At 35.5% G+C, this 26530-nt stretch overlaps 1 protein-coding gene across 1 annotated transcript in view; it reads right to left on the bottom strand.

Moving 5' to 3' along the window:
- CSMD1 (CUB and Sushi multiple domains 1) overlaps positions 1-26530 on the bottom strand; it is a 1235979-nt gene that overhangs the window by 263781 nt on the left and 945668 nt on the right. Inside the window, exons 21-22 of the mRNA XM_064447944.1 lie at positions 24758-24946; positions 5661-5830 (exon numbers count right to left, since the gene is read on the bottom strand). Coding sequence (XP_064304014.1) covers positions 5661-5830; positions 24758-24946 — 359 coding nt within the window. The remainder of the gene's footprint in view (positions 1-5660; positions 5831-24757; positions 24947-26530) is intronic.

Genomic DNA, 26530 nt, shown 5'->3' with positions numbered 1-26530 from the left:
AAAAGTTATTTTTATTCATCTTTAAAGAGAAAAATAACAGCTAATTACCACAACTGTCCCTTAGACATCCTGTTCCAATGGTATTGGAACCACCTCACTGACTATTACAGACAGTCTTCCTACTTGAGGATCAGCAAGTTAAATAATAGTATCTCCAAAGATGAATCCAGACACAAACGAAAACATTGGTTTGTGAAATAAAAATTAGCTAAGATGGGTCATGTGAAAGCAGCTGTAAAAAAAGGTGTGTTAATTTTCAGCTGGTGACACTTTTCCAGCTGTTCTTAACATTACAGACATAAGTAGGTACATGTCTACTCTAGTAATTGAAACAGTGTTAGTGACCAAATACAAGCAATGAGTCTCTATTGTCCATATTGATAACTTGTTTGAACCACCCCTGGGAAAGAAAAACCCTTTTCCCTAACAATCTTGGTCATTGTTTGGTAATCAGTGTGGGCCGAGGGCCATTCCCAATAGGCAGCTTGTGTGCAACCATTGTGTTCCGTCATATGTGACTGTCTCCAGAGCCAGAGAACACATTTAATACGCTAGTCTAGACATTATCAACTCATACATAGTGCACATGTTTAACTCATTTAGGAGAATCTATGTGAAATACAATTTGCATGGCTACAATTACTATTTTCTCTGCCCTGAAGAAAAAAGGTCTGCTTAGATAAATAGATGAAATACATGAAATTACATTCTGGCTTCCCTCTTACCTCTAACAAATTTGTGGGGATTGCATTATAAAGATTTCACCATAAGTAGCCACTTTAAAGAACTATGAAGTTTCAAGTGGCAGTTAAAGCAGGGAGATTGGGAAGCTGGTATGTTAGTGAGTGAGAAAGGGTAAGCTTTAAAATAAACAATCCAGGTACTCAGTTTTTCCATATGCCTCAAAATCGTGATTCTGTGTCTATTTCTTTATTTGAGTTCAGATTTGTTTCCCACTAATTCAAGTTCAGGATTTCCCACAGCTATAAAAAGCTTTGCCCATAACTTATGGTAATTAACCTGCATGTATTCTCCTTGAAAGCATTGATTTTGACCCATCTTACACACGGTCTTACTGATGTCAGAAATACCCCTGCAAATTGTGTTATTCCCTACACACCACAGCCACAATATCCAGTCTCAATATTCTCTCCTGTGCCAACAGTAAACTTAGTTGAATATATACAGCTGAAGGTGATTTATATTTTCAAAGCAAGTAAACAGTGCCAGAGTAGGAGTCCAGTCGCTACAACTTGTCTACACAGTATTTATTGTCAGTAAATCCTTGGCACGCATTTAATGCAGACTTACTAACACCCTCACAAATCTTTCCTGAGCAAGCAGTAAGTAGTCCAGCAGCTGTGCAGGCTGGGGACTGTTTCTGAGAGACAGTTTGAGTGAGCCACCTTGTTTTGTAAGATTAGAGAGTTTAAAGTTATGGATGTAGTAAAACTGGGGAAGCTGTCCTCGGGGGCAGCGGGGAATGATCACAGCATTGTTTGGAGCACTAGGATAAATGTAGCCAGAACACTCAGGGACACCCCATTTCACCTAAACATTTGTGAGGAACTAAAAGGGAAGTGCTTGCTCTACTGCTGGGATTAAAATATGCAGGCAAGAGAAGAGGACAGTACTATGATTATTCATAAGGCGAAATGCTCTAGTAATGGTGCTAATGTGTCTGCACCTGCTTTGGGAATGTAAAAACAGACAGTCACCTGAAGAAAAAGGAAATGCTGGCTAGATTTTCTTAAATTCCAGTTTCTCATTCTGACAGTAAAAAGAAATTACTTACAACTAAACTTTTCAATTTTCCTTAATTGCAGAGAACTTTATGGTGTAAAATCATCCCAAAGGGAAATGCTTTTAAAATATGGCTTTCATGGTTTAAGAAATAATTCCTGTATAGCTTCCTGCCATTGTTATACATCTTCCTATGTATATTCTCAAATCTTTTCATTACATCCTCATGGAATTTTTAGTGATCCTACCTCAAACAATTAGTGATATTACATATTTTGTCAGACATTCATGATGAGTTGACCTTGGCCTTATCAGGATTGTTTCTCACACTTTCTTTTCCTCACTCCTCTTTCTCATACACTACTGCACAGCATTTTTTGCCCTTTCTTAAATACATTTCCCCGAGGTGCCGCCACCGCGGCTGCAGGGCTCAGCCGTGCCCTGGGGTGGGTGGGTTGGAGCCGGCTGGAACCGGCTGTGCCCGGCGCGGGGCAGCCCCGGCCGCTCCTCACAGAGCCCGCCCTGCAGCCCCCAGGGCACCTGCACCCAGTACAACATTACATACATACATATTTTCTTTAAAAACAGAGTAAGATATTCAGGTGGGAAAACACCTTATATTTCAGACCAAGGTTTATAAATATTCTTAAGCCTTAGTGCATCCCTCACAAGTTACCTGCAAGGCAGTCTTGAGGCATTCTTCTGTGGAGACACAAGATAGAAGGCTGCTGTTTATAATATATTTTGCTCATATTTAAGGTACAGATAGGAAAGAAAGCAAACTTCAGAAGTCCATAGCCCTGCCAAAGCTGTGGGAAAGGTAAGCCTTTGGAGAGTGTCTTAATTTCCCAACTGCTCAGACTGTAGATCTGATCAGAGCACATGAAAATTTATTTCTGTCTCACATGCTCAGATCTCCTTCCCATACATAACAGGGCAGGAAAGGGAAGAGGGAGAGAGCAGATAGCCTGTATTTGCTTAAACTAGTCTATAACTGAAGCATACAAACACAGTTAAGGACCATTTCTGAATCATTTTAGGGAAAAAATAAAATAAAATAAAATAAAATAAAATAAAATAAAATAAAATAAAATAAAATAAAATAAAATAAAATAAAATAAAATAAAATAAAATAAAATAAAATATTGCTTTAGCTCATCTTTCTTGCTGGAAAATTAGGTGCTGTAGTCTGTAAGATATTTCCCTTTTTCCTAACTGATACTAAAAAGGCTAATTTATTTGAAAAACTGTAAAAATAAAATGGAAAAGGAATGCAACAGTAACCTCTGATAAATTATTGAAGAAGACAAATATATGGCCTTGTATGAAGGAGAAGAGATCACTCCACATGTATATGAACAAAACTGACAATTAGTCCTGAAGATGATGTTGCACTGAAATATGAAAGTTTTTAGAGGACTGAAGAAGGTTAAAAACAAGTTAGCAGGCTTTACATAGTACTGTATAGGTCTGTAAAAAATAAAGGGCTCTGTATATAGTACTGTCTTGTAGTATCCATCTCTTGAGTCTTCTGTATAGTTCTGGTCTGTGCATGCACAGAAGGGCAGAGTAGAGCTGTGAAAGTGCAGACACATGCAATTACTGAGGAGCATCTGCTTTAGATGCAGAGACTAAGTTTGGACAGGAGGAGGCTGGGCAGGGATAGGAATGAGATTTACATAATCATGAAGGTATTAGATAACATGAATGCAAAACTATTAATCAAATCCTGTATTGTTAGAGCAAAGGAGTACTTAATGAAACTTGATGTTTCATTAATCAATTAATGATGTTGATTTCAAAGAGATGAAAGAAACTCCTTCTTTACACAGTACATAGTGAACTTTCAGAATTTGTTGTCATAGAAGAAGTTTCTAGTAGTATCAACTAATATAGAGGACTTCCAGAATTCAAAGACAACATATCAGTAGCAGATGGAAGAGACAACAAAGTGTGGTGTAACACCAACAGCTGTGGATGTTGGCGGAGCATAAGGGCAATGGAGCACAGACAGTGGTCAAGATTGCATATTTTACCTAAATAAAACCACCTATCATTATTATCAGAGAAAGCATACCAAGCTAGATGGACCACTTGATTCAACTCTGCAAAGTAACTCTTATATTTCTAAGGTAAAACTGGCATTGTTTTGGAAAACAAAAATTCTTCGTGCTGGCTTTCTGTGCTAGGTTGATGGAATGTTTTCTGCTTTCAGCTAGCAGACTTTAAACCATCACAGAGCAGCTTTTTAGTGGGAAGCAGTCAGTCAGTATCATCTCATGATGTACAGCAAGACTGGAAAGAACATTTCTTTGAGTCTAGAAGAATATCTCCTATAGATTAACTAAAGAAATCAGAAGCTGCATGGACAAGTTTATAAAACCTGAATACTAGAAATACTTTAGCCACCAATGTAAACAAAGCCAGGACACAACCCCAAACATTAATATTCAGTTGTACATTTTGTTCAATCTCCAGCACATTTTCAGTCAAGATTTTGCCTGCCTCTTTTGGCAGTCTTCCAGACAATGGCTGGGTAAGTTTAGGGGCTAGATCAAGGGCTGATTCCAATGGAAATACATACAAAGACATCCTGGCATGAGAGTGGAGAGAAAATATATTTTATTTTTATAAATGCAGGTTATGGAGAGGCTATGGGGGAAGAGATTTTAATTGTATGAGTGAAAATTGTGCTGTACCAGTTGCCTCAAAACAGAAAACAGGCCTTGCAGTACAGACATCACCACAATTTTGCCTTTGCTTCCTGTGGATCCTCAGGAGTATTGTGCTAACAGATCTATGAAAGAAGAAAGTATCTAACAGCTTGCACAGAACAGCTTTCTCTCAGACAAATCTTTCTTATATCTCCAGGGAATGTCTGTAAGTATGCTTGACATTACTCACGAAATGTTCTGAAGGATAACTGAGTTTCTTGAATGTTTGTTTAGGGCTTTCTAAAATTTTTTTTTTGTTGTTCAGGTAGTTTATTAAATTATTTATAAACTTGATATGTGCAAAGCTTGTGGGAGACTTATGTACCATATCCAAGCAGCTCAGCCAGCAATTAAGTTCTTCCTTGTCTGCTGCATCTGTTCAGAGCAAAAATACTTTTGGGGATCTACACTGTCAGACCATGGAAGATGAGAGCAAAGGACAATACAGACCACATATTTTGCCCACCAACTCATTTCTCTTTGAACTAAAAGGAAAACCATAGGCCCGGGTCTTGCAGTTTTTTGTACATGGTGGCCACACAAGCATGGAGGTGTTTCTTATCAATGTTTGTGTGGGTGAAGATGGAGAAAATGCTGTTCTTTTGACTGTAACTTTCTAATACCATTGGGGATTCTTAAAGTTTTGTTTATTTCTTTGTCTAATCCAGTCTGTACTTGCTAAAAAGAGCAGGTATAACAGCAAAGATATGAATGTCCGTATTAATAAAGACAATATTTACAAGGAAGTGATTGGGTTGGTTTTGGTTTTCTTTTTTCCTCTCTCCCCACCTTCATCACTCCTCTAAATGCCTTGTACTTTGCAGGAAATGTATAACTTCAAATTGATTTGTCACACTTGTTTACATAAGGAATCTCTTAAGATGACAAAATGGATGAGAGTATGGCCACCAAAATTTGATCCATAACAATGACATCTTTAAACTCTTTGAGAGAAGTACTCAGTGCAAATAAAAATAGTCAAATCAAGTTAGAAACATAGATGGAAATTTCTAGCATGTTAAATGTGTTGCTGTGAGAGCCCCAGACAGCAAATTGCTAACTGAATTCTGAATACTTGGTGATTTTAAGTATCAATTACCTCTGAAAATTTAGATACATAAATTTGAAAGGGTAATTTAATGTACATTGTTCATGCAATGTCAATGTTGAGAATGGTAGAAAGTGAAATTATTTTCTTTTTACCTTAACGATATCTCCCTCACGCAGCTGAAAGCTCCTTGCTCTAAGATGGATCCCTTTTCCAGCCTCTGTTTCAATTTTATAGATACATTCATGGTTGTTGTCATAATTAGATGGAAAATTTGGAGACAGCAATGTTCCTTCATTTCCAGAGACAGTTGCTCCACATTCAGCTAAAGAAAACAGACACATTAAAAAAAAAAAAAAAGTGAATTATCCATTTCAAGAAAACATGGGTTATCTGCAGTACTATTTAGACTCTTTGAAAACTCTAACAGGCTATCTAGGAAAAGTATGTTTCTATTGGATTTCATCTGTAGGACAAGCTCCTAGAAACCCTACCAAAGCTGCTATCTCCTGCATTTCACTGGGTACATTTATTATGTGCACTTACATGCTTTTATGTAATTCCCTTTACCTCCAATTTATCCCTTAGTCCTCCCATCAGGCTAACCCTAAAATGCAGGTTAGCTAGATTCTATAAAAATTAGATGTTTTGTTGAAATAGTTATTGTGGTAACATTTCAAATAAATGTAACATCAAGAGCATTCAAACATTTTTTTCCACTACGAATAAAACCAAAAAACTAAAAAAACAAACCAACATTTACTGACATCACTCAGGGCCAAGGAGACAGCTCCCTTTTCCAGGTAAAGAGCAGGTCAGTCTTTCTCACAGCCATCTGTAGTAAGAACTTATTGACACTTTCAGTACATATTTTTGTCATTGCTCTCCAGTAAAGAAATTAATAAAGTGTAGGAAGAGGGGTATGTTTCAATCCATGGGCTCAGTTTAAGTTCTGAATAAAGACTAACAAAATTATTTGAAATGTGCAATATAAATTTCAGCACATAAATGAAATAATCCTGAGATATGGAAAATAATATTGGTGTACTGTTCGAACAAATATTCAAAATGCTTAAAAATTGCCTAAAAGCACCTTCTAAAACCCCACAGTAACATAATAATAATAATCTACACATTTTTTAAGATGGATGAGATTGATATTGATATCTCATTGTTCAGTGTAAAGATAAAATATACTGTGTTAAATATAGATTTTGACCTAAAACTCATTAAGACCTCATTCAGAGTTTGGTAAAAACCTGTTATAACAATTAAAGTAATAATAAATTAATGTAAAATTGGAAATCAACATATATTTTTATCAAATATGTGATAGATTTAAAAAAATCTGGATTTTTTCTATACATCTTAAATAGGATTTTAGTGTTCATAGAATGTTTAAATACTCATTTTTGGAAGTGTGTGGGGTTTACAATTTAATTTAGAACTGAGTATACTTTAACAAGTATACATGTAAAGAATAATTTTGAAAATACAGTGTAAAGACAGACCAGAAATATATATCAGAAAATAAGTAATTTAAACATATTCAGGGAGAAATGGTATGGCTTATTCCTCCCTTCAATGAAACTGAATAAAAAAAGAGAGAAAGAAGGAGAAGAAGAGGGAGGAAGGGAGGGATGGAGGAAAGGAGGAAGCATGGAAGGAAAGGTGAAAGAGGGAAAGAAAGGAACTGGGGAATGAGATAAGTACAGTCTTACTCAGAGCCTTATTTCTACTCTACATTTGGGCTCCCCTTAGGAATGGGAAGAAGGAAATCACCAATAAGCTGGCTCAGGATCTTTGTTTCAGCACATTAAGATAGAGTTTGTTTGCTATTTTAAAGTAGAGCTCTATGTTCTCCCCTCTTCTAGTTTACTTAGGCCCTGAGATGCATTATATTTAATAGGCAGAAGAGTGTTGGGGAATAAGAACCCCTGCCACCAAACTTCAGACAGCTGAACTCTTCCTTTGCTGGGAAGTGTGGGATGCACCAGGTATTTCTAACATATTTAAAGTCACTTTGCTTTGTCTAAATGTTTCAAAGAACTGTAGCAGACTGACAAATTAACTAGATTTTTATTTTGATACTTCTTTGGTAAAGGATCTCTCAAATATGTGATACATGTTATGTATCATTACATGTACATATCTACATATATATTTGTGTGTACATGTTCATATGTAGTCATTTTTGTCTTTGATTTTTAGGAAGAAGGTGGAACTAGAAGAGTTTATAAAATGTAATTCAAAGCAATGTCAACATTAATGCCACTCATGTTTAGATCCATACTACTCAATGTCTTCTTTTGTTTATGACATCAGTACTCTATACAAGCTTTCTGCAAAAAAGTGTTTGCCCAAGTAAAGATCCATGCAAAAATATCTACGTTCCCTTAGGCTGCATTGGTATCTTATTATCTCTCTCCTCCAAAGAACTGGAAAATATAGAAGCAAAATGCTGAAGAGAAGAAAATAAGAAAACATATGGGATCAAAGAGGTTTTCTTACATAGTGTTCATAGAGTGTTCTACATTTTCTTTCAGTGATTGACTGTAAACCACTAAGACATATGTAGTAATAGAAAAGTGTACACTGAGCTTTCCCTAATCTAGAAATGGCTAAATTTTCTGTTCCGATAAGTCTATGTTCCAAAGTTCAAAACCATGGCAATTTAAATCTGTGAATAACAGTTTTGACATATAAGATCAGGGATAATGAGGACAAAATAAAACAAATATAATATTACCACCCTTCTAAAGTATACTACATTCTTCAAGAAGCATACATGCTTTCTGCTATGAACATTAAGTTATTTACTAAAATTCAATTGCATGGCAAAATACTTTTAACTCAATTTGGCACTCATACACCTCCCACCCATCCCATACAACCCTATTCTGTTTTCTGTGCATGCTACTCCTTCTCAAATACCTTGCAAATATTTGACAGCTATGCAGTTTCATCAGGCCCTATCATTCCCTTCATTATCATGACAAAGGGTTGCTCATCTGCTCTGACCAGTCAAGTTTCCTAGCACACCTCATGTCAGTCAGTATATCACTGACATAGCCCCCAGAAAGAGGTTTCCAAAGGAATGCAAGCCCTTCTTTGTCCACTTCCCTCCCTCACAGTTCCCATTAAGGTTTTCTTGCCACTTTTTGCTAATATTAGGATATCAAGTTAAAGCCATGTTAATTAGCTCCCCCCAGTTTCTTGGCCTGGAGATTTAGGTGATTTTTTTTCAGAGAAACATTGGTCACATCCATGGAAAGATTCTTTCCAGATCATTTGAGTTTTTGAAGATCTGGTCCTAACGCCTGAAATATCTTTCATTTGTGAACAATTCCCAGATATACAAAGGACCTTATGCCCTAAGGACTTGAGTGTTTTTCTAACCATTCCTGCACACTGCAATCCAGAACTGCATGAGCTCCCTACAGATAAAGAAGGACTAGAAACTCAAAAGAGCAGTCATCAACAGCAATACTGAGTCTGGTCTTGTCAGCAGGAAAAGCTTATGCAGTCAAAGGCATCTGTGCCCTTCAGGGCCCTAATATTTTACTCAGCAGTATAGGAAATGGCATGGGTTTTTTTCTTTAAAAATATCTAAAATAGCTGATACTGCTGCTGCTTTTTTATACAGTAATTAACACGTGCAGCCAGAATGTGTGACACCTAAATTCAATCCACTTTGCCTCTGGGGATTTAAACATGCATCTTCTATGACTTCTGTTTCACATAAAGGGATTAGAAAATCAGTTAGTCACAAAGTGAGCAAATGTTGGCTAACCTCTTTAGCATAATGGTTAGGGCATTAAACAGGGGAAGAGGAACACTTCTTTAAGGAAATTCAAACATTAAACAGTTGGGAAATAAAATTCTGAAATAATCCATGAATCAACATTCACTGTTACCACATGAGTACCAGACTACTAGACTAGAAAAATATATCTATATTCACTTCCATTTCCATTGTCTCCAATTAAACTTTAATTCTTTATGCAAAATGAAACAACAGCCTTTAGCCACATCAGCAAGATCATTCTGCTAGGAGGCATCAGATATAATTTAAAATTCTTTTACAGAAACAAAGGAAATGAAGCCACACTTGTTACATTCTTGAAGAAAGATCAAGCCAAGAAGTTTTATGTACGGAAGTGATATTGCTCATCCACCTATGATAAGTGACAAATAAGAAAATGCCAATCACCCTTAAAGGATTTCATGACACTTTCCCTATCTAGCACATGTGCTCTATGAGTAACTACTGATTTTAGCACCTCAAGTTAAGACAACAAATCTTATCATATGATCCTGAAAGAGCTCTTTGGTTTCTGGCTACAGAGGACTTTCTTTCACTCTTTCATGCCACTGCTTTACTTAAGTGTCTTCCAGATTCCTTCGGAGTTCCAGAGACCTGACCTCATCTTGGGAGAATGATCTGCCTCCCCAGCCTACAGGGATGAAAAAGAAAAGATTTCTCATGCCCCTTACATGAGAAAAACTTCTCATATCTGCTTGTATTTCCATTTAATAAATATAATTCACTGAATAATGACTGTATGCACCCTTCCTCTGATAAAAATCAGCTGTATCAGTATTAGTATCTACAAGTCTTCAAATTATGCAAACATTGACAGGTACAGAATTTGCCATGAGAAATAATCTTCACTGATCTTAAAGTAATTACTGTTGATATTCTGTCTCCTTACTGTGACCCACAACCTTGACTTGGAAAAAACAGCGAGAATTTAAGTGAAGAGGTATATTATAACATATCAACTGAACATGCTTTACGTAAATAGCATTTTCAGGACTAGCTCCTCCAGCTGTAGCCTTTAAAGAAAGGGAATATATTTCATAATGGTCTTTGCCAGATTATGTGATGTGCTTAGACTAGTATAATAGTATTAATGTAGGTACAATTTAAGATTTTAAATATAAAGAAAAAATAAATATCAATAAAAATAAGAACTTTAAATGTGCATATAATACCTCAAAACTGCTGTAAAAAGATGTAGCACTGAAATATGTATTATGATGTAATACAGATCCCTTGCTTATTTTGCTTTCCTACCCTTCCTTTTTTTCTCAAGTAATTTATTTAATTTTCAAGGTGCAAAGTAAATTGATTCAAAGTTTCCAGGCTTTTTGCTGTCAGTATGGTCAGTGACACCTAAATCCACTCTCTAGATTAAACAGAAAAGATTCAGTTGTTACTTTATCATAATGTTGGTCTCAATTAACTCAGATATTTTTAATATATTTTGTGGCAAAAACCAAAGTATGGGTAATCCAAAAGACTTTCTTCAACGAAGAATCTGTACAAAAATCTGTTTTGAGCAAAAATAGACAAACAAATAAAGAAAACTAGTAGGGAATTTTATCTCATGAAAGCAAAAGCCTGATAATTCATTAGATATCATAAGAAATGACAGAAAACTTCCATTTTCCAGGACAGGAGAGACTTCTCTTTCCTCTAGGAAGGACATAGCGGGATTGTTGCAACTTGTAAACAATTGTTTTGAAACCAAGAGAAAGAAAGAAGGGCACACTCTTACAGAAGTAACATGAAATAGTCCCTGCTGTGTTCTGACAAGATCTATAAAATTAAGAGGGTTTTTTTCATATTAAAGGGGTCTAATTAATCGAAATTGGACTACAAGTAAAAAGTGAGGTTAATTTAAATATGAAACTTTATTGAGACTGTAAAAGAATTAGATTCTAAGCACTAAATATGCACGTTAAAAACATCCTTGCTAATCTAGTTCCCTAATTTGAAGGAGAACTACAAAAAAACCATTCAGACATGAAAAAAACCCAAATATGTATTTTTATTTCTGTTATAAAACATTGGTTTTTAAGCACCTGTAACTAAAGAATAGGGAATACCTTTCTGATGTCCTCAGTGAATATCTGTGCAACCTTAGCTGAGGATACGCAGCAAGGAATGATTAACTTCTTTAAGAATACACTCTTATGTATGCAGCAAAACTGTGTTGTAACTGAGCTGTAATGCATACTAATTTAATGTAGCTAATTTAAATAAAAATGTGCTCATAGTGCTACAGATGTTTGTGCTTTTGTTTCTAAATGAAGAACAAATTCTCTAAAATCTCAGCTCCCAAACCCTTTCTGCAGAGTTCCGTTGTTAGTGACTAAAAAGTTACTGTCATCACGTCTAAATGGCTTGTTACATAGCTTCAACTAGCATGTACTAAATGAAATTTGTTCTGTAAATGTCAGTTACTTATATGGTTCCAATTCAGATTCTTCACTTCTCAAATATGCCAAACTATGAAAATCTGCCAAACCACAGCATCCAAAAGACAAGGTCCCTTACACTCATCCTGTTTTAAAAGAAAAAAAGATCTAATTGGTACTGGCTCTATGCTTCAAAAGGTGGGAAGCAGATAAAAGCAGATTAATCTAATTCTTTATTACAGCTTTTGAATCTTGTGCACTTTTTAAAGTTGATTTTATTTATTATAAAATCAAAAGTATCCACCTTAGAATTCAAAAGGTATGCTCTTATTGAGTGTACACCACCTATGTCCACACACAGAAGGTTTAGAGGAGGAATTATATGCTTTATTTTCATTACAGTTTTCTGAGTTGTCTGTTATAACCCTGCTGAGGACTGCAGCAGACTGGAAAATGCTACTTATCAAACTGTTCTTTTATTCCCTTGCAGTGAGAGCAGTCTGTCTAGAACTTGACCCCATTCTTTGTTCTTTTGCTTAATGAAGTCACTTAAGTTCTATTTACATAAGTAACTTTTTTTCTTCTTCTTTCACTGTCTCTCTTGAAATTGGATAAAAGGAAACTGCAGAGGGTAGATCTTTTGAAGATCATCAAACGCTTCCTAAATATGAACACAAACTCTACAAAACAAACAACTTTCAGGGATTCTTGAAATGCTTTGAAATACAGTTCATGTACAATGTAATGATAACTTTGTTTAATAGAAAAGTTTGCTTTATTATTTTTCTTCCATATATCTCGCTAAAAGGTTTGACAGGATTTTAAGCAGATCCCTAAAGCAGCAATTAAATAAAAGTAGTACATCATCAGTTTAAAGGCTTCTCTGCCACAAAGCACTCTACTGAGTGCAGAATATCTTTGCTGTATTTACAAAATTGTGCAGCAGTTCATAAAATAGGAGAAGAAGCTGAGCTCAAACAGTTGATAATTCTTTATGGACAATATTGGACAATATTGTTACCAGTAGGATGGTTGTGCAACATTCAAACAAGAGCAAAGGAGGGATCATGGGTGAAGCTGAACCAAGCATCTTATGCTCCGTCTTCACATAATAGTAAAAACTGTCTATTCCCCTACAGGGTTTCTCTACAGTCATTGATTGAGGGGCCTCTAAAGCTGAGCAGATGACCTCTGCAGGGCAGACACAATACATGACTGGACTCAAGCACAGCTTCATGTACAAACTCAAATGCAGTGCAAGGAGATGAAGCTTCCTGTTAACTGGAATGCTGCATCAAGCCGAGGTGCACATGGAGCTTCCACAGCACCTCTGTTGCACAGTGCTTTAATCTTTGTAATGTTAGAGGTCCTTAATCTCCGATTCTGTAGCCAGCACTTCACTTGTGTGCCTGCAACCTTTCATCTACACACTACCAGTCTGCTGTGGCAGTGCCTTCACTCTGGTATCACAAGTGCTCTTGTTTTCACCTGGCATTGCTGAATTCAGAACCACTGTTATGGCTGGGTTTCTCCTAAAAAGTGACGGCCACTGATTTTTAAATCATACTGTTCTCATTTCTCACCCTTTTGCCTTGTAGCTTTTAGCCTGTAACTCTACACCAAGACCGCATCACTCCAGATCCTGTGGCTTTTAGCCTGTAAATTCATATTGGAATAGAGCCTAGTAGATAACGAGCAGATAATAGTTATTTTAATACACAATAAAATTACACAATAATAGACATACACAAAGCTTAACTACTATTTAGTCTGCAGGATCCACACATTCTCTAACACACATCATAAGCTACCAATGAGGAGCCTGAGAAGGCCTGCATGAAAAAGGTAATGGTACTAGGGAGAAAGCTTGAAGATGTTGGATTTTTTTGTCATAACTGTCATCATCAATGTCACCACTGTGTTTACTGGAGAGATATTTGTCTGGGGAGTCTTTTATTCCTCTTCCCAGCTGATGCCTGAGGAGTGGCTTTCCTTTTTTTTTTCTGTCTCTCTCTTTTTTTCCCTCCTTGATGGCTTCTCTAAGATAGATTTCAAGTCAAGGAAGGTCATCAGCTATGAACTGCACTAATAAAGCACGGGCATGTAAGCCTCTCTCAACATCTTTAAGCAACACCTGTATGATGATGGTGAGGTTAGAACACCTCACTAAAAACCTTACTGAAATGCCTTGCTGAAAACAATTCTCATATTGTATTTTTTTTCTACCATTCCTTTGCAAAGAATAATGCAGCAGGAAAGGAAGCACTAAACAGCAGGTAGAGCCTTTTCTGAGGTTTGCTTAGTTAGTTTTCAATCCATATGCCACTGACATAAGACACTACTCAGGTTCTCAAAACAAATCCTGCGATGTTAATTGGCCTCAGGGGAGTACTGGCAGAATCCAAGGTAAGGACACTTTTTTTTTACTTTTTTTTTTTTTTAAATTTTTTTTTACTCTTTCTAGTATCGTCTGATAATGAGCTACGAAGGTAACATCCCTACATTATTTGTCTTATCAAGAATAAATATTTCGCATATACAACCTTAAAATGTAGAAAGAAGGCAAAAAGGTGACCTGAGGCAATTTTTCCTTATGACTATAGGTGATTAAAATTTTATACCAGGTCTCACATTAAGGTGAGTAAGGTCTCATACAAATCACTCCTTTTCACTTTTAAAATAGAGTCAGAGTGCCCACTATGCACCAGCTGAAACCTGTTAGTTTCCTGAATATTAAACTTTCCATTTTGAAATCAAGACAACTCAAACCTGTAATTACTATATTGCACCATATTTTGAAGATTCATATACAGTAAGACTCAAGCACTAACTCAAACAAATCTTTGATTTTTTGTTAAACATTGATAGAAAAATGAGGGGTTAAAAAAACAGGGATTAAAAAATGACCTTTCAATTGTATCTACACAAATACAATGTTATAAGATACAGAAATAGAAATTATTAAAAAATCTATTAAATAACTTTATTAAATGTGTTGTATAAAGTAGAAAATAACCTAAAGATTTAAGAATTTAAATGTGACAGCATTTAAATATAGAGTTCCAAAATACAGTGGATCCTGGATCCACTGTCTGAAGATCCAGAGATTCAACTACTGATGTTATACAAGATTTCTTGCTCATAAGTAGCTCTTAAATGAGAGCTCTCTCTGCCTAAACACTAGGTAAGGATGAATAGCAATTTTCAGACTTAGTTTGACTTCTCAAAGGTGAACTCAAATACAAATTTTATGCTACAGAGAATTTAAAAAAAACAGTGAATGCCAGATCTCAAGTGCCTCACAGAAATCTCCAGTGCTATTCAGGCTAACAAGGTTCCCACTTATGTTTCAGTCTCGATAGAAATTAATTCAATGCTACAACATGACAAAGTATATTAATTATAATTGATGACTTTGCAATGAATACTAACTAAACTATTAAAAAGAAACAGCTTATTAAAGAGTGTCAGCAATTTATTGTAGCACCCTATCATTAATTATTCATGTAGTATTTATTATAACAACTGAATATGATAAATTAATGTGATTTTAATGTGAATACCAGTGAACAATGATCGGTGAAGATTTTACTCAAATACTGTATTAATGCACCATTAAAAATCAAGTACCATGTAAAATTTAATAAAGGAGCAACACCACTTAAATATGAAATTAAAACATTAAGTAGCTGTTTCTTTTCAGCTTTATCCTTTAAGTTTTTCACAGCTTGCTTTAGGAACACTCCATACAGTTGCAACAACTAATGGCGGACAGGAAAGTAATGCAGGTTAAAAACCAAACCAAACCAAACAAAAAACAGCACTCAAAACAAAGTTTATTGTTACATCAGTCATGCATTTTCGAGATCATATTTGATATGCGTAATACATTATGTGCTATTCTTGAACTTTATGCAATGTTTACCAGGAAAGGTTAGTTTGAATTAAGTACAGTGTAACACTGTATAGTGTACAAATAATATTTTTGTGATATACCATAGCTAAAATTTATTACAGTTTCTTAAGATAGTCAGCAGAGAAAACCCAAACAAGCAGACAGAAGCAGTGTGCAAATCAGGTAACAAAATGAAAATCTAAGTTAAGACAATCTCAGAAAGGAGAGTTGAAAACTAATTCAAACTTCCCTTCCCATTATCATGTGATGTCTGAATGCCTAAATCCTGGAAGAGGTGATCAATGTGTTTAGTTACATGTCCTTGTCAACAGGGGAAAATAACCATCTCTGATAGCAAGCTTAGCTCTTCAGCCATAAGGTTGAGTAGAGAGGCTAGGAAAAGGCCATCATCATTAGCCAAGATACTAAGGAGATAAAATTATTAGTAAATAGAACCAAATATTCACTTTTATTTTTTTACTTTTAATCTTACTACTCCTTCAATTTTGCAGTTAATATTACAGATAGAATATGATTGAATAAACTACATATATTATTTTGTACCTAAACTTTCCTTACAGCAGAGCCATATCTTCTGTGATCTAATAAACATACATCTATTGCATTGTATCCCTCAGAGATTAACAAATCCAGCAGGGTGAACTAGCAATTTCTGAAATGTCTTTTGAAAAGAGAAGGTACCTACACTTGGGCACTGTACCTTGCAACTCACTGTAAAGGTGTCTCCGCTCAGGTTTCTACCCATTGTCTTCAATAATCAGTGAACAGCACATCTTTGGCAAGTAGGAAGGAAAGAATGAAATGTCTTCCCTCTTTCAGAATTTCATCAGCATATCATAGTGCACCATAAAGGAATACCAAACCTTTACGTTAGCCTTTTAAAGTTTATTCCTCACCTGTTAGGGGATAACTGCAGATGATAAAGTGACGTTTCAAAAAGTACTCAGGGAATTATTTAGGTGTGTATCAGATGCATGCATTTGATGCTGCAATCTAAACACCCTCTGCTCCCTCAGCCCCTACCTATCAGCCACCTATCTCTGGAAATGTGTATACTCACCAGGTACCTTGTTTTATATCACATTTCTGCTTTTGCACATACCCTACTCCCTGCCAACCCTGAGAAGATACTTGCCACTGGTATCCAAACAAATCAAGCAGAGCAGCTTCTAACTTCTGTCAGTATTGACAACTGCCTTTGAAATGGGCTGCCCAGGGAAGTGGTTGAGTCACTATCCTTAGAGGTATTTAAAAGATGTGTAGACGTGGCACTTAGGGACATGGTTTAGCAGTGGACTTGGCAGTGCTAGGTTTGTGATTGGACTCGATGATCTTAAAAGTCTTTTCCAGCCTAAATGATTCTGTGATTATATGATTCCATGACAAATCCATGCCAGTGTGCAGAAGGGAAAATGCAATGCAAGAGGCGAGGAACAGCATTCTGCACTGCAGTGTGACAGTGAAACCTTTGGACTATGGCAATGAGCTGCAATAATGTATACATTGTGGGGAGGGAGAGAATTTTCTGGATCTGAGAACTATTTCTAGTGTTCATTGTTTTGGTTCATTGAACTGTTACACTCAATTTAAAAAAAATTACTTATATGAATGCTTCCACTATTAACCTATGAGTCTTCGAATTCCTTTTTTAACAGTAGCACAACGCCAATACAGAGTGGTAGAAAGCTCTTGACTACTTTGATTTAAAGCAAACTGGAATATAAGAAAAGTATGATTAAAAGCACAGACCTGTTTTCTAGACGAGATCTAGAAAATCTGCCTTAGTAACGGATTTCCCAGACAAATTATGTGGTTCCTGTTTAAAAGGCTAGTGACGACAACAAGGTAGCAGCCAAAACCTGATTGCGATGGTCTCCTTTAGGTGGACATTAGCCTCAGAACTAGGGACTTCAACAGACTAAACAGTTGTTCCACATCACTTCTGAACCCCAGTGTTCACCAAGCTCCTAAGATTCACAGTTTTGGGGATGCGCAGAAGTGCATGTTTGCCTAGAAGCTTTACTCGCGTATCTGTACTCTAGGGGGACCAACTCACTAAAAGCTGGGCTTTGTCCTCAGGAAAAAAGTAGTCAGCTGTGAAACGTAAATGAAACTGTAATAGAATTGTGTAATTATAGGTAGGGAATAAAAAGCTATTGCTGGAAGGAAAAAGTAAGAAGAATATGTTATGTATCCACACTCTTGGGCAATTTCATTCACACAGCCATGAAATAAGTATAAATGTATATATACTTTTGCAACTATGTAAAAGCAAGTGACATAAGGGGAATAAATTATATATGTGGAAGTAGTATCAATAACCCATCACAACCACAGGCAGTAATCAAACTTATTTTTGAAAAAAATACATTTTTTCTGGAAAATACTAGAATAATAATTGAAGCAGTAGCAACAAAACGATGAATAATAACACAGGATGACATGTTAATGAATGAAGGGGAAAGAAACTGTTTTCTGTTTTCAAATCTCAACTAGACAAAACATAATCAGGAGAAGCTTGTTTGTACTCCAGTAGCTTGTTTTTTATCCCACAGAAACATACCAATAAACACAAAACCAGTAATTTTAAATTATAATTAAATTATTCAGAAGTAAATTTGGGAAGTTAAACCTACAACACATAGACAAACATGACAATTACAGTAATGTGCCAGATGACAACACTAACAACTTTATAGGTAACACACTGTTTCAGAATAGTAAAAGGCCATAAGCTTATATCAGTACTCTCAAACCTAAAGACATGGGTTATTTTAGTGACATTTCTTCTTCAAGACACTGTGCATGTTTATTTCCCAGGTAGACCTGTGCAAGGGCTGATAAGAGGGTATTTTTGCCTTGACTTTATCTATAGAAATGTGCTCCTAACTCCATTAATTCTGTGCATCACACGAAATAGCAAAGTAGCAGTGTTACTCTCATTTCCCCTCCACCTTGCATTCCTCTCAGTTACAGTACATTTTGAGTAGAGGAGTAAGAAGGAACACTGTGAATGTAACACTTAGACAACATATCTCAAAGAATGGTTACATAAAGGTAAACAGCCAGTTTTTTTCCTTCAAAAGACTATGTCCTTTATACTGTGGGTAACTGCAGAAAAGCCCTACTGTAGGATACTGGCTGGAATGAGTCACTAGTTAGCTAAAGACCGCAGGATAGCTCTTCCAAATGCAATCACTGTGTCTAGAAAGACGGGAAACAGTTAATACTTCTGTGAAAAGAGATTGAAGTGTCTCATCTGCAGATATCAACTACTAGCACATTTGACAGGGAAGCCACCATTGTTATCTGAGTGCTTTTGAGGAAGCTTTTACAGGAAATGAGATTTCTTTATGGGTGACCCCACTACCTTTCTTTTGAACAATTCAATGTAGAATGTGACATTCTCTGTGAGGAGACTGGCAATCCTAGTGTTTCTACAGTTGGTATAAAGACGTGAAGGGAGGGGATCCTCCTGAAAAACCACATCCTGTCAATGTAAACAGAATTCACCAGACACTTAAGCTGGTTCCAGCTTGAAGAGAAAACAAACAAACAAAGAAACAAAACAAACAACAACAAACAAACAAAACCCCAAACAAACAAACAGAAAAAGTTTAGTCTTCCAAGATGAGGGAAATTTTACACTACTCTGGGTAATGAATACATCTGTTCTTTAAACAGTGCAAAGGGAGTCATCCCTATGGGCCTGAATCTTCCCCATGCTTTTTAATTGTTAACAGCAAAGCCCTCTTCATCAAGTAGTAGCAAGTAGGTGGCTGTAGGCACAAACTACTTTCTAGTCAAAAGGGAGAGATCCAACTGGAGGACATATTTAGAAATGGAGTGATGACCCAAAGGGAAACTCCAGGTAGAGTTTTCAAAACTGTGATGAGCTGGAATAATACTGCATAACCACTTGAGGTGCATGGCTGAGAAAAACATTAAAGTCCTAATTGACAAGAGGAGAGAGCGAAGGGTTGATGCAGGGAAGCAAGATTTACAAGGACACCTCTTTATGAATGTCTATCTGATTCTACACACAGACTTGGCAGTGTCTTTTTGCAGGGAAAGGGAGGGTCCTTACTGAAGAAGGAGGGATGCTGCCTTATTCTGAGGGTCAGCCAACTTCCAGGCACTCAGATAAAGACCTCTGAAGTTCAGGGGAAGACCATCTACCTGCCCAGCATGGAGAGAAGGCCAGTGAAAACTATGATAATGCAGTCCCCATGAGACTCAAAGCCTTGGACTAAAAATGCCCAGGTCATGATATTAGGCTAACCAGATCTCCCAAGCTCTGCTTTTGCCTTACCTGGAAAATAAATCTTCAAAGGAGAAGAAAGGCACAAAAGGTTCACTGATGAGGAAAATTTTGAACCTGTTGGAGATGAACACTGGAGGAAGGACTTGAAATTATTTACTTGGATGGAGAAGGGTGAATGGTGATACCTTTGGAAACCCTGTTGGTTTGTTGGTTTTTTCACCAGCAGATGAAACTAAGTACTATTTCTGTGATACAAATCAGTAAGTGCTTATGTGAACGTTTAGTTTATGAATTAAATGTAATTAAATTTGAAGGGCTTTCATCCTGAATCTGATTAAAAGAATCATGAAACTATATATTGCCATGTGTCCTAGAAGGACCAAAAATTCCTTCTGATATATAAAGGTTGGTGTGTGTATATATAATGTAGATGAGTTTGGTCAGTGTAGAAATTATAATGAGGGAGAAATAATCAAGAGGCCATTGAATGCAGTAATGCAGTTATGAATTTGCCCCACTGAGTTGAGACTAGTTTTAACTTCTGAATGTACACTCTAAAACAGCAGATTTCAGGACAAGTAGTTTCTTTTCACATTTTCGAGAAAGAAGTAGTCTTTGTGTGAACTCTTCAAGTTTAAAAGGAAATCTTCACCCCTAATGTCTTAGGTGCCATGGCAACAAGAAATGGGACCTCTGTAAACATTCTTGGTGTTAAGAAAAAAATCATATGAAAACAGCTTGAACGGAAAGGCACTGTGTCTTTCTCCCTCAGTTTCACTCAGCTCCTTAGCAGAGTTTCTTTCTTTGTATGTGTCTTAGTTGCACTATAGATTTCTTTAGCCTGCTGAATTTCTAAAGACCAAATTTTCTTCATAGACTGAGTTAAGAGAGTTATTTAAATACAGTTTTAAATAAGTGTCCGTTGCCTATGCATAATTTATAAAAGGCTTTCTTGATCAATTAGGAAGTGGGGTCATGTACATGGATTTAATGATGGATGTCTTAGACCCGGTCTATAAGTGTATGAAAAAACTGAACCTAATAAGAAAAAAAAAGGAAGTGTTGAGCTCTCAGTAAATAAATTTCCTTTCTATGGGAATTACAGACTTATCATGTGTACATATGATTGGATATGTATCCCTAAATTATGCTTGGGGGAATATACAGGCATATCTGTGTCTGGCACAGTAAGTGGTTATACTAGTCCTATAAATTCATGGATAATTCAGTGACTGATACTTCATGTAGGTAATTAATGATACTTCGGTAATCTTTGCAACTTTGCAGTTTGTCATTCACATTATGAGGATAACTGGCCATTTTCAAGATATCAGGTATGAATCTCTTATTACTGTACGTTATGTAGGAAAGCCTTTCTAAAAGATAAAAACATTTAAAAAATCAAAACATAGATGACAACAATATAAAATGTCTCTTTTCTTCATTGCAAGGTAACAGTATTCCTGCAGATCATGTATTGATCAATATGATACCTGAACTAAAATAAACATGTGTTTGAATGGAACATAGAGAAGCCCACCAGAAAGAGATAAACACCAAATAAAATAAACCAAACAACCCCAAACAGGCAAATATCCCAATTTTCCCAAGACCTATAACTTTCAGAAGATTCCATACACCAGATAAGATACTAATTTCTATGGAAAATAATTAGTATAGCTTTTCTTGCTTCTTATTATAGTGTAGAATGCATTTTGACTCCTCTTCTAGAGAAAATTAAGTATATGTATGGTAACAAGTACTGAAATGAAATGCAAGTAGGCAAACAATTTTAAATTGAATTTACATACTGAAAATGACAACTTTTTGAGCTTTCCTGTGTGGTTGAGTATCTTTGTTCCTATGAATGTTGGCTGCACATAACTGAAATAAATGTTCTGTAAACAATAATGGTTCAAAATTTATATTCAAATGACACATGAATAAAACTGAGCAAAAGATAGAACACATATTCAAGCATGAAAATGAACAGTATAAAACAAACATTTCCATTATATGAAGTAATGTTTACAAGGTGGTAATTTTGAATAAAATCGTCAACACCAACTATATAGCTTATCATTCTAGCGCTATTAGTATATATGGAACTTCATAATAATTATTCAATTCTTCAAAGACTATAAAATGAGCAATATTAATTTAATTCTCACTTATTACAACAAATAAGTCTAACCTAGTATATGAAAATGATAACTAATGAATTTGGGAACAGACACAGATAACTTTCCAGATAGTAATACTTAAAAGGTAGTAAAAATATATCAGAAAACCCAGAAGGTTTATATAAAATGAATGCATATTAGCTTTTGTTTCCTTACATGATTAAAGTGTGCATAAAGGTTGGCAGATTATATTTTTAGCACGTGTTGTCGAATTTAAATTTATTCTTAGTGATTTAAAGATGTCAGTAAAGAGTATTTTCTTATTTTTCCAGTGTTGTCACAAAAGTTAACATACATATTCACTCACTATATACTAAGTATATTTAAATACATATGTATTCCTTCCTCATGAAATTTACTGATTCTTTGGCATTTTCAGAACTTAACTACAGGAGCAGCAGCAGACATTTCTTACTCCAGCGACCAAATGGCTCTTACATAAAAGTGGACTGCTGGGCTCCTCCTTACACACCACCTACCACAAGGGGAGGTTTTTGTCTTTCTTCTTGCAAGGCTTGGTTACAAAGACAGGTCTAGAATTTATCTGAACTTTTAGTCAACATCAAATTAAAAGTGGTTGTGCCCCTACTTTGCCTAAAATGCAGCATGATATTACAAAGCCAGGTTCTTCTTATGTGGTACATAAGTCTTCCTTGAGAGGACCTTGAAAGTCCAAAGGATTCACTAAATGCATTTCTCAGAAACTGCAAGTGATTTCAAGATTGAAATTTCATACCTTCAATTCCTAATCTATGGATCTTTGTCTAGAAATCCCTCCTAAATTATACCATCTTTCTGTGTATACTATAGGCAGTGTCAATTCACTTTTCAGAGATTAGATTATCTCAGAATAGAGAAATAATAGCACACAGGTAAGTAGCAGAAATAGGAATTCAAAGTAGGTCCAACAAAACATAAATACACGTAACCAAAGCTGGTATTGTGCTCGATTACAGAAGTACTTTAGCTCTGGAATTGACTAAGCTAATGGTTAACATATTACTTATTAAGAATTGTAATAATGCACAATTGGCATATTTTCCTCAAGAACAGAGAAATAATGAGTTAATCTTCCATTCACACACATGGACAGTTATAGAATAGCTGAACACTCTTAATATTGGGGAGAACAAAATGGGACACATTCACACTCAAAGGGAGTATATAAATACTGTTTTAGTGAAATCTGCACCCTTTAAATCAATATGGACTAAAGGAGTTAGGTGTCTTCTCCCTCGAGAAAAGAAAGCTCAGGAGGGGCCTCATCACAGTATTCTAGTACTTAGTACAAAGAGGACGAAGGCTTTTTCTTCACAAGGACCCACATGGAGAAGAAAAGGGGCAACAGGTACATATTTCTCTCAATATAAGAAAGAAATTTTTTACAATAAGAACAATCAGTCACTGCAACAACCTTCCCAGGAATGTGGTAGAGTCCTCATCGCTGTAGTTTTCAAGATGCTATTGGACAGGGTGATAGATAATTTCATCTGGGGTCCCTTTCCCACAAAAGGTTGGACTACATGATCTTCTGAGCTGCCTTCCAACCTGGGCTGTTCTATGATTCTGTGACTCTATATTATCAACATCAGTGCCAGTGACACTTCTAATCAAATCAAGCTGAAAATAGCCTAACACTTAAATACAGAATTTCCAAATGTATGGCAAACTCCATAAAATATTGGTGTGTCTGTCTCATCTGTTACTTTCTTTCATCATGGGTTAAATAAGTCCAAGTTTTTAAAACAAAATTAGAAATAGTTTACTTTTTTCTATAAAACTTTATGTGCATCTTATGTGCATATACACTGTAGGTCATATGACTTTTTTTTCAGATATAGAGATACATCCCTTTAAAACAAATAAACAAGCTGACGCTAAGTTTCTCCCTTAATGAAATAAAATCTTATTTAAAACAAGAACCCTCCTAAGGAAATCCATTTAGAGCTGTGTGGAACTACTTGACATTTCAGAAGCATTATGTCAACAGCACCTGATCAGATTCACTTTACATGGTAGTGATAAAACCATCTCACAAATCAAATACAGCAACAGTGCAAATCTTATAAAATCCAGAGCTTTTCCCAGGAGAGAACTGCTCACTCAATTTGAGCTTATAGCTACTGATTTTTAACAGCAGCACATTAATTTAAAAAATTACACTTTACAATGCTGTAATACAGTTTATAGTTTATAAACTGAAAAAAAAAAAAAAAACCAAAAAAAAAACCACACACAAAAAAAAACAACCCACAAGCCAAAACCCAACAGTTTAGGGTTACAAGAATAAAAACACCATATGAAAAAACACCCTTAAAAATGGACAAGGGATTCTAACAAAGGCTATTTTCACCTAAAAGCTCTAAAGGTTGTTTCTTTACCCTGAAAGATAAACTAATCTTAATTATGGCAAAAATACAGTTCAATACTTAGATTATATTTTATTTCACAAGACATTTTGATCTTATTTTCTATTACAATTCTAACTATTCCTCTTTCTTATTTTTTTTCCTCTAAATAAAAGAGGCATGCATTATTTTTATCTTGCACTGACTTTAAAGTTTGTAGAGCTTGGGGATCAATCCTTTCAACCCAAGCGCTTGGTTCTCTGTCCAGTATTCTGACACATGCCATGTGCTATAAACGATTTGATGAATGAAATGAAAGCATGTGACCACCTACCCACACACCTTGGCAGAGGTGCACTCCATACACGCCGACCACCTCCCAGGCAGGTCAGTTTATTAGCACCTTCCAGGCGATATCCGGGGAAACAAGAAAAGATCAAGGAATCTCCGACACCAAAATGAAAACCAATTCGCCTGCTGAAGGCAGGAACACCAGGATCATCACATGGCTCCAGATCGTATTCTGTAGACAGTAAAACTTAATATATAAATAAACGGGACAAGTTGTCCGCATGCAAATAAAAAAAAAAAAAAATAAGCTTACCAAATTAGTTGCATTGTGTCAGTATGGAACACTTGGAAAACATGTATTTCAGAGTTGTGTTCTCTACTAAAAACCGGTACTGTTTCTATCTGTTTCTATATGTCTATTATGGTTATATATACAGTAATTATGTATCTATTGTGTCCTACTCACACTACATTTATTTTCTTAATATCAAGGGCTGCAATAAGCTTGTACTGTGAGTGGTTTACTATAATTTTTTTTAATTAGATCCTTTGTATATATTTCATCTGAACTCCCAAACAGCTTTAGAAGTGAGTCTTAGAGTTACAAAAAAAATCATTATGTAATGAAGAAAATCTAACAAAAAGTCAAACAAATGGACAGGTGAATGAAAAGACATATGATCACATTTTCAAAAATGTGCTTGAGCTTCCTAAGTAAAGCTACGCTCTTAATCAGGCAATCCTTATTCGCATGCCTCTAAGAAATCCTACAGGTGTCACCCAACAAATTTCTGTGCTAGGTGACATTCAAAGCAGGTTAAGGTCTTCTCACTAAATACTTCTTACTATAGAGAAATACCTTCTGATTGTATGAAAATAAAACAGACTTACCCATTTGTGTCATAAAATGAATGTACCTGACAATATTTTTCAAAATATTTGTTAATATAAAAGATGACATATGATGGCTATCTATGTGTATATTAGTTGTAGATAGGGCATCAACCTTTGCCTGTGTTTGAAAAATTCTGTGATCCATATATTTTGTTACTCTACAATTTTTCCCCTTGCATCCATGATGTTATTTTGTGTTTTTATCTACAAGTTACCTAGCCTTCTACCATTTTGAGTTATTTATAAATAAACCATCAGTGATATAATTTAATATTCACATTTAATATTCCAAACTTGCAAAAATGCTGACCACTGATTTGGTTAGTCCAAAGTATCCAGAATGAATCTAATTCAGCGTTTGATTTGAGTAAACCAACGCTGTTACTCTAATCAGTGAGGTGGTTTTTTTTCTTTTTTAAATAAGCAGGCTAAATGAGATACATTATTTGTAAATAGCTTGTTAATCTGTAAACATTGCCAGTTCTCAACAAAACGTATTGGTTTTCTCAGTTCTTGAAAAATTATGTAGAAGATTTGGATATATGAGCTCCTTAGGTACTTCTTCCACAGAATATCCACATACACCTCAACTAGTAGTTGATCCATTCATATTTGTATCTGTAAATATTCTACATTCCAGTAATAGAGATAGGCAAAGAAAATTATTGAGAAATGTGTATTATATGTGGTCTAGTTTTAGAAAACTGTAAATAAGGATCAGCAACTTAAATTCTTCAATTATCTTCGCGGCATTTGTAAAAATTATCAGAACTTCTTAAGATATCAACATCTAATAAACATTTTATTTTATTTTTATATATACATTTTCTATTCCAAAATGAGTCTTCAATTTAGACTCTTCTGTGACTCTGAATTATCACACTACTGTGGTTTTATAGTTTCTATACTTCCTTTAGTAGTA

This window comes from Phalacrocorax carbo, chromosome 3 (assembly GCF_963921805.1).
Source record: "Phalacrocorax carbo chromosome 3, bPhaCar2.1, whole genome shotgun sequence".
In the NCBI taxonomy this organism is placed as follows: Eukaryota; Metazoa; Chordata; class Aves; order Suliformes; family Phalacrocoracidae; genus Phalacrocorax; species Phalacrocorax carbo.
This window is presented reverse-complemented; position numbering and strand designations above follow the sequence as displayed.